We start from the raw sequence: 9503 nt of genomic DNA, 5'->3' as shown, positions 1-9503 counted from the left end.
GTACACATCTTTTTCAATACGCTCCCGACCTGAGCACAAATTCAGCAGCGCCTTGGCTACAATGTGCTCCAAAATTTACAGAAGAGATTATGTATTTCAAAGTTACAGCTATCTAACCCCCACCTCAAAACCTACTATTATAAGCTCTAAGATACCTTGCTGCTACTATTCTATTGACTTACCTTTTCAATTTACTCCTGACCTGGGCACAAATACTGTAGCTGTAGTGTGTCCCCAACATTTAACATGAAGAATAAATATTTTCTACAAGCCAATCCCCACCCCCATAATGGATAAATGAAAATCTTAAGAAATAATGCAGTGTTGCTTAAAGTATTTTAATTGACACTGTTAATTTTATGAGTTTTCCATTTTATACCTGCCAGGCACATAAATAACACCTTTCAGAAGTAACAATTTCATATGAAAATTCTAGAATTATTTTAAAAGGAAAGTTTTAAAAGCTGACACTAATTGTGGTTATTATATATGTGTAAATGTTGTCTAAATTCCAAATTTTCCCACCCATATTCATTCAAACACTTCATTTGGGTTTTTAAAATCTAGATAAAATTTGCCAATCCTTTAAAATTCAACACATTTCTCTTTTTCAATATGTCTTATTAACATTAGGTAAAAATAGTTCTTTTTTTTTAAATAAATTCAATGATAATTCAAAAAAGGAAAAAAATACTAGCATATATCAGTAGTAACACAGATATTTTTAAATAATCCCTGAATTTGTTCTATATTTATAGGCCCAACCCAATTACCAAAATTACTGGAATGTCTTTTTTAAGTTTTAAAATAACCCCCACGTCACTAAAAGTCAAGACCATTGGTCATTTATGTAATGAAAAGTCAACTCAACAGCAGAGTCCGATCTGTTTTGGTTGTTGTAATTAGACTTGACCTATAATTACTGAACAAAACAGAATATGTACAATAGTGTTCTAAAAAGTGGATCTGACTGTATTTGGTACATTAATCTATTCTCAGTATCATTAGCTTCAATTTGTTTCTCTTATTTATAGCATAGGAAGAAAATCATAAGAGACACTATAGCTGAAGCGGAAAGACAATTCCCGTACCTAGAAGGTGGATTCCAGCATTAATTCACCACCGTTATTTGTCGTTTGATCACTAACTTCCTCTTGGATAGCTGGAAGGGAAGGTTTGGGGGTCAGAGGTGTCTCAGTCTTAAACAGTGACTCCATCCTTATATGGGTGTTGATATAAAAGGACTTCTGAAAGGATTCAAGAGTGAAGTAATAGATAAAAGGGTCAAAGCAACAATTCAGAGTTGCAAGGCACAAAGTAATTGGGTACATGATCTTTGCAAACCTTTCCAATAAGCAATTAGTAATGGCTTGGGAGCGTACCAAGGCATATAAAAAGAGAACAGAGTTGTATGGTACAAAGCACACCACAAAAACTGCCATATGCACTGTGATCATCTTCAACACTTTTTTCTTATTGGTCCCAATTTGAGACAATGTTGCAGGCTTGCGGAGGGTTCTAAGCACCACAGAAGAGCAAGAAACATTCAATATCAGAGGAATGATGAACCCGACCACTTCAATAAATATAGTGATCTTGGACAGGTATGTCTTCCAGACACGTTTGGAGAAGCCTTCAAAACAAGTGGTGGTTGCATTGTTGACATTAGTGGTGGAGAACAAAGACGCTGAAATACCACCACTGAGGACTAGGATCCAGACTCCGGCACACACAATGGCGGAATTCCTCCTGGTCCTGATGGTACGAGATCGGAAGGGGTAGACAATGGCTAGGAAACGATCCACACTAATGCAGGTGAGGAAGAGCATGCTCCCATAGATGTTGGTGAGGAATGCAGTCCCTGAGATCTTACAGAGGGTGTCACCAAAAGGCCAGTGGCGATTAAAGTTGTAAAATATTTTGAAAGGTAGGGTACAGACAAAAAGCAAATCAGAGAGGGCCAGATTGGTGATGAAAATAGCGGTCTCACTTCTCATTTTCATGCGGAAGCAGAAGACAAACAGGGAGGCACTGTTGGTTATTAGACCCAGGATGAATACAACACTGTAGACAGCACCATTCAAATTATACTTGAAGGAATCATCAACAATGCAAGTATTATTGGCAGTTGCATTTCCCAACCTGGGTCTGAGACTTGAATTTAAATCTTGGAATTGGAAGTCAATAAATCTTCTGTCACCCATGGATTTTCTTTTCCCAGAGAGCCTGCAAGGTGCAGGGGTTCACCACTCTTGAGACTTGGAACCAGTAGAGAATGTTTTCTTCCTATAGGAAACAAGATAGAATGAGTCACCAAATTTGCTTTCCCTTCAAAATTTCTATGGATTAAAATATATTCTGCTCACTCAGGCAAGAAAATATATGTGTTCTATTTGACTTGAGAAGTACTGTTTGATCACATACCCTATCTAAATGGTACAACAAAGAGTATATTACGGACATGGCAGAGATCATACAATACAATAAATAAACCATTGCCAGACTTAGGGTATAGCTGGAAAGAAAATCATGTAGTGCTGGAAGGAAATGAGATTTAAATGAATTTTAATCTCTTCCTCAGAATGGTCAAGTGACATACTGCAGTGAAAGAACTTACTTATTTTTAATCTTGAAATATTTCTCATACAGTATATTTTGATTATATTCTTTTTTCCTATCCCAATTTCTCCTCAGTTCCCACACATAACTACCCAAATTCATATTATTTCTCCCTTAAAAAAACAAAGCAAAACAAACAAACAAACAAAAATAATGGAGTCCATTTTGTGGTAGACTCCATAAGAAAAATCTTAGCTTTTTAGATTTAAATCTTAGAACTCAGAGTGAGTTCTAGTTCAGCTTAGACTACATATTCAAGCCCTATCTCCACATTAAAAAGGCAAATCAAATGGGATGTGAAAATTAAGGACAAGAACAGCCTCATCATTCTTTGTACAAAATCTGATTTAGAGGTTTTTCTTCCAACAGTTTTATATATGGTAGCCATTAACTCAATTGTCTGTTTAAATATTTAGGTCAACAGGATTTGAAGATAAATGTAGAAATCTTACCAACTTTCTCCTGGATTAATAGCTACTATTAGATATTCTGTCTTTCGAATGTGTTAAATAATACACTGTGGATAAGTAACTGTTGAATGATTCTTTTGAGTAGGAATATGAAATGAAAGTGGCCTTTGTTCCCTGACATAGCCAGTAAGGGGTTTTCACATGATTATGTTGTAAAATACAAATGGCTGTTTTCTGAAGTGATTCTTTTTTCGCTTTTTCCTTCAAGACACCAAGGAAACAAATCAACAAACCCCTGCATGTATTCTAGAAGGGAGTAGAAGAAAAATCTGCTAGAAATATAGAGGACTAAAGTCACCTCCCTGAGTATCCAACTTGAGAAAAACATACTTAGCTTGAGTCAATCATTGCTGTACCCAGAAGAAGGGATAACTTCCATACTATGGGGAAAAGCAATAGGGTTATCATTGTAATAGTGTTCCAGTTACAATTAGAACTTGCCATCCTTAATTGTCCTTCAATAAGTCTTTATGGAGTCACCTAAAATCATATTCCTTCTTGGCCATTTCATCATATGGACATAGTTCAACTTTTCCCCAAAACAACCCTGATGTACAAAAAGCAAAATATTAGTACAGACTAATTAAAGTCTAACAGGGATGCTCCAGAGAAGGAGTAAATAAAAAATAGGCAGGGAAGTAAGAAAAGAGATGAAAAAGAATGTGCCAGAGAAAGAGAAACAGAAGTATAGAGAGAAATAGGGGAAGAGAAGATAAGGAAACTGAACTTTTTGGAAGCTTCTATTTTGTATTAAGAATCTTAGAGGGGTTCCTCTAATCTCATCCTCACTACCTTATTTTACCCCTTCCATGTTTGTCAGACAGAAGAATGGTTTTCAAGTGCTATATTTAAAACACTGAAACCAATCAACTGAAACAGAAAGAACTTCAAAAATTTCAACCCATGGTGCTTATAGTTTCAGACACAGTTTTTGCTGTTTCTGATTTAATATATATCCTTGCTCACCAATGCAGTGATAGAAAAAAAGAAAACATGCAAATTCCACACTTCTCAATCTCTTCAGTCATTTCATTTACTATTTTAACATTGTTATTATCTAGTAGTCCAGAAGATTCATTTACACTAAAAATACTATTTACATTTTAAAAATTCATTGCTAGAAGAAATCAAGGAGACAGTGAAGGAAATAATTTCCCATTAACCTAGTGATATACTTTTAAGAATTTATGAGGCTTTAAATGTTAACATTAAAACCAGACTTCATAATCTCTTGTATCCACCTTATACAATAAGCATTGCTAGCAACTTTGTTCTATTTTTGCTAGCAACTTTGTTCTACTTAGCTAAGACTTTTGTATTAGAAGGCTTCTCACTTTTTTCAGAGCCCCCTCAAGACTTACCCCCTGGTTATTTCTATGCCAAGAATGCTACTAGCTCCCTGGCTATATCTTATCTTATTAATTTCCTAGATTAGTATAGTAAATCTCTGAGTTTTATATCCTATTTCTACATTCAGTTTTTTCAGAAATAACAATCATTTCATATCATTACTTAATTCATATTATTCAAAAATTTAATATCACAAATAATAACTGCGTCATGTTTATGGAGTACAATGTGATTTATAAATGAGTCAAAACATATTTATATTGATGCAATATAAGGTGTTTAAATCAAGTTGATTGATACACCCATCACAGTACTTCAGTTTTATAGCCCCCAGAACGTACGTACTATACCCACAGCAGGCAGTCTGTAAATGCATGACACTACTACTCTGTTGCTTTGGGTAATCAAAACCTGTGGGACAGAAAGGACCACAAACAAGAAAGCAGTACAGTCTAACTCCTAAAGAGAGGACATGGGAAAAGTGCCACTATGGCCCTATTCATAGCTCTCCCTTGCTTGAACACACACCACCTTTGCTGTCTAGCAGGGAGGGTGTGGTGTCGGGTCTTAACACAGCACTGGAAGCAGAAAGATCTATTTCTGACTCAGACACAGTTCACTCTGTAACTTGGCTATACTGTTTTCTCTTTCCTGTATAAACATTACCACTGAGCCTCACAGCTAATGCTAGGAAGATTCAATAGGGCTATGAGTAGTTTGATGAGCTTGCCAGTTGCAGCCTTACCACAAAGGAACATTATAGAAGTCTGTTCCTTTCACCCATGACTAGAAGTTTATGTCTTTCTTGGTATCTTTAAATTTGTATTAGAAATGCATCCTTTGGTTAATTCCTTGTACAGCAAAAAGATTCTTCTTGGGTTTGAAACTTTAACTATACTATTTACTCATAAGAGAGCAATCCTGGAAGGGGCCCCCATTGAATAACCCACATGCTGCTCCAGGTTTTTAAAATAAGAATTGTATTTGTCTCTTGAGCTAACTGTAAAGAGTAAAAAATACTCAAGAAATATGGCCTGTTTTCTTTTTTCCCAAATGTCTAATATACTGTCCACTAAATGTATAGGTCAATACTTGAGTGTTTAAAGAGATAAAGAAAAACAGCCTACATAGTTAATTGTATTTTCTTCTATGAACATCAGAAGATAAATCTTGTAAATATGTTTATAACCAATTATTCCAACATAATGGACTAAATGAGGGATCAATATTACACAGACATATTTTGATTGATAATGGTCAGAAAGCAGGTCACCTGGAGGCTGGTCAAGAAGAAATTCAAAGGGACAACATGATGGGTTAGCAGAAAAAAGCAACTACCACCAAATCTGACAACATGAGTTCAATCCCTGAGGCTCCATATGGTGGAAGGAAGGAACTAATAGCATTTAATAGCATTTAGATGTGTGTGTGTGTGTGTGTGTGTGTGTGTGTGTGTGTGTGTGTGTGTGTGCGCGCACACACATACACATGTTCTCTCTCACACACATACACATATGCATGCACACACAAGCAGAGAGCAAGAGAGACATAGGCAGAGACAAAGAAAGAGAAAAAATATAAAAAAAAACAACAAGAAATCTGAGAGTAAGGGTCAACAGGAAGAAGTACAAGAGAGAATAATAATATGGAGGTAAATATGATCAAAGTGTTATACACATTCATGAAAATGTCATAAAGAAAGTCATCATTTTGTACAACTAATAGACAATAATATTTTATACAATAAAATATCTGACCATCATTTTTAACTCTGACTACTAGAGCCCATTCAGAGAATTCATAATAATGTCCATATTTTTCTCATGCCTAAATAATAATGGCGGATACCATGTTTGTACCACTAGGTGAAGAAAAGACAATTTTTAGCCTTATAAGGATTATTAAGTACATAGATTATTTCATAACCTGCTAAAATTTCATAAGTTCTGTTGAAAACAAAATTATAAATTGTGGCATAAATCCAATACCCTAGAAAGCTTTGACTTACTTTGTTCCTAGCCAAACACAGTCCAGAGTCCAGGAAAAAGAAGCCCCAAAGGCAGAGTATACTCAAATTGTCTTGCTTTGCTCCATTTTTAATGAAGTTAGATCAAGTCAGAGTGCTTGTGATCCCTAAAGCATTTGCTTTTTCTGCTTTGGTCAAAGCTTATGAAAGCTGATACAAAGTAAACCGAAGCCTATTGTGCCTTCGACTATAGCCTTGTTATAGTGAATCAAATCTAAAAATACACAAATATTATAAAAACAGAATTGAAGACCATTCTGGTAGAGCAATAAGAACTACATTCAGACTTTGGTATTCTTCAAATAAGTGGTTGCTAACAGATAAAATTCCTGAAGGCAACAGTGTAGTCAAGTCACCTGCAGCATAGATCACCTGTATCCAAATGATGTTCCTTTGCACTAGTTAATGTTGATCCCTATCAGTCTTATGTTTTTGATACAATTAAAATCTCTTTTAAAATAGCTTATTTATATAGAACCTGATTTTCACCAAGATAATTAAGGCTATTCTGTCCCCACAGCCAATGAATCTGAAAACATCAAGAAAGGGTAGAAGCTCTAATGTGATCAGAACTCACCTTCAGTGACTAAATTCATCATCTTTTTATTTATTTATTTGTTTGTTTATTTATTTATTTATTTTTGGTTTTTCAAGACAGGGTTTCTCTGCATAGCCCTGGCTGTCCTGGAACTCACTTTGTAGACCAGGCTAGTCTCGAACTCAGAAATCCGTCTGCCTCTGCCTCCCAAGTGCTGGGATTAAAGGCATGCGCCACCACCACCCAGCCATCTTTTTATTTTTTACCAAAAGAACTAGTGTTTCCTACTAACCCTTCACCTGATGGCACAGGCCAAGCCTTAGGGAATGTTGTGGTCTAAAGCTAATATGATGTGACTAAAGATTGCATCAGAGCTACTAAAGCAGAATTTTCCCTAGTACCTAGTTATAGAGTAAGAAAGCTGCAGAGAAATTGCACAATCTAATATGATGAAATTGTCTAGAGTATTAAGACTCAGTATCTCATTTTAGTAGAAGTCCCAGATATTTATAGAGCAATAATGGTCCCCAGTGAAGGAGCTAGAGAAAGGACCCAAGAAGCTGAAGGGTTTGTAGCTCCTTAGGATGAACAAAAATATGAACTAACTAGTACCCTCAGAACTCCCAGGGACTAAACCACCAACCAAAGAGTACACACGGTGGGACTCATGGCTCCAGCAGCATATGTATAGCAGAGGATGGCCTAGTTGGTCATGAAGGGGAAGAGAGGCCCTTGATCCTGTGAAGGTTCTATGACCCAGTGTAGGGGAATGCCAGGGCCGGGAAGAGGGAGAGGGTGGGTTGATGAGTGGGCAGGGAACAGGGGTTTTATTTTATTTTATTTATTTTTTTGGAGGAGAAACTGGGAAAGGAGATATCATTTGACATGTAAATAAAGAAAATATCTAATAAAAAAAAAAGAACAATATTGGGTGTTCTGGAAAGATCTCATTTCCAAATTCTGCAAGACTTACAATGCCAACAGAACTCAGATTTATCCCTGTATACAAACACCCAAAGAATAAATCAGTATGAACACAAATACATTTGCTATGCTAGGATACTAGCACTGATCATAAGAATGAAAGCATGACTCACATCTATCTATCTTCTGTCTGTCATCTGTCTGTCTGTCATCTATCTATCTTCTATCTGTTAAGGACAAGGAAGGATTAAGTCAAAGAATGTTGAAGAACATTCATCTTCAACAAAATTTCCTGGATCATAATAAATAGCCATACCACCTCTACTGCCTCTATTTATTCTGGAACTTTGAATCACATGATCTGTAATAATATAAAAGCACTAATTTAAAAGAGAATTGAAGAATAAAATGAACAAAAGGCGAAATCTGAACAATAGTACTCACATTAGTTAGTTCAAACCAAATTCTGGAATCAGATTTATCTGAGACTTGGATAATCAATGAATTTTCTGGAGGCAGACGATCAAAGTGTTCCTCAATTGAGTGCTGTGGAATAGAATATCACAATACTGTTTCATAAAGAAAGCTTCTCAATAAACTGTATGCCAAGATTATAAGGTAGATGAAATAATTACATAATATAAACCAAAGTATGTAAGAGTCAACTTATTTCCAGATGATGTTAAATGTCTTTGACTTCATAATAACACAATTGAAGATAGCAATTATTCTCCAAACCTACCAGTGCTGTACACATACCATATTAGTAGTATTGACTGAAACCTAAAGTCTATATGAGTAACATAATCACTTAAAGATAACTAGTGACAAGAGACATGACAATACTCCCATTTCCATCCATTGAAAAATGATAGATGAACAAATATTTCTTTGGTGGCCTAAAGTTATATTGATATGTTTTGTTGGTGGTGGTTTTTTCCTTTACCTTTCCTGTCCTCTGGTAACAACTGTTGTGATTGGACAAAAGGAATAAGGAAGGAAGCCTAGGACAACAGGTGAGGACTCCATTGCCTTGCCCCTATCCTGCAACCCCATTACATTTCTTTCTCTCCTGAACTGTATGAGAAAGGCTTTCACTACTGGATATTTGCATACCTACTGAGACTCACATGTCTTCATAAAGATTCCTAAACATACCTAACATAGCATACATGTACATTGAAAACCATAACTCTATATAGTATGCTCATATAAAACAAGATAGACACGGTACTGGAATTCATAGAAGTGGCACCTACATTTGGATCCTTCTCATTGTAGTACTTATAACCCATAAGTATTTGCTAGTACAGACTCACACTGTTCTTACAGCCCACCCTTTTCTGAATAAAAGTTAGCCTAAAACAAAGCAGTGTGATAAGTGGACCAACAACCCTCTTGAAATGATCTTTTTTCACATAAAAAAAAGCAAAATAAACAAATAAAACAGACAACTTTAAGTCACAGATATCAACTTATTACTAAAAAGAGTTGATTTCCATTGTCCTCTAGACAGTAATATTCCTGAAATTAAATCAATATTGTACTGGTTTGCCTTAAAAGAAGACAGAGATTA

General features: G+C 35.6%; 1 protein-coding gene across 2 annotated transcripts in view; it reads right to left on the bottom strand.

The window, feature by feature from the left end:
• The window catches only part of Lpar4 (lysophosphatidic acid receptor 4), an 11992-nt gene continuing 2489 nt past the window's right edge, over positions 1 to 9503 (bottom strand). For both annotated transcript variants that reach the window (XM_031366608.1, XM_031366617.1), the window contains exons 2-3: positions 8372 to 8473; positions 1 to 2286 (exon numbers count right to left, since the gene is read on the bottom strand). In XM_031366608.1, the coding sequence (XP_031222468.1) occupies positions 1092 to 2204 (1113 nt within the window). In that variant the 5' untranslated portion in view covers positions 2205 to 2286; positions 8372 to 8473 and the 3' untranslated portion in view covers positions 1 to 1091. The remainder of the gene's footprint in view (positions 2287 to 8371; positions 8474 to 9503) is intronic.

This window comes from Mastomys coucha, chromosome X, assembly GCF_008632895.1.
Source record: "Mastomys coucha isolate ucsf_1 chromosome X, UCSF_Mcou_1, whole genome shotgun sequence".
Lineage (NCBI taxonomy): Eukaryota > Metazoa > Chordata > Mammalia > Rodentia > Muridae > Mastomys > Mastomys coucha.
This window is presented reverse-complemented; position numbering and strand designations above follow the sequence as displayed.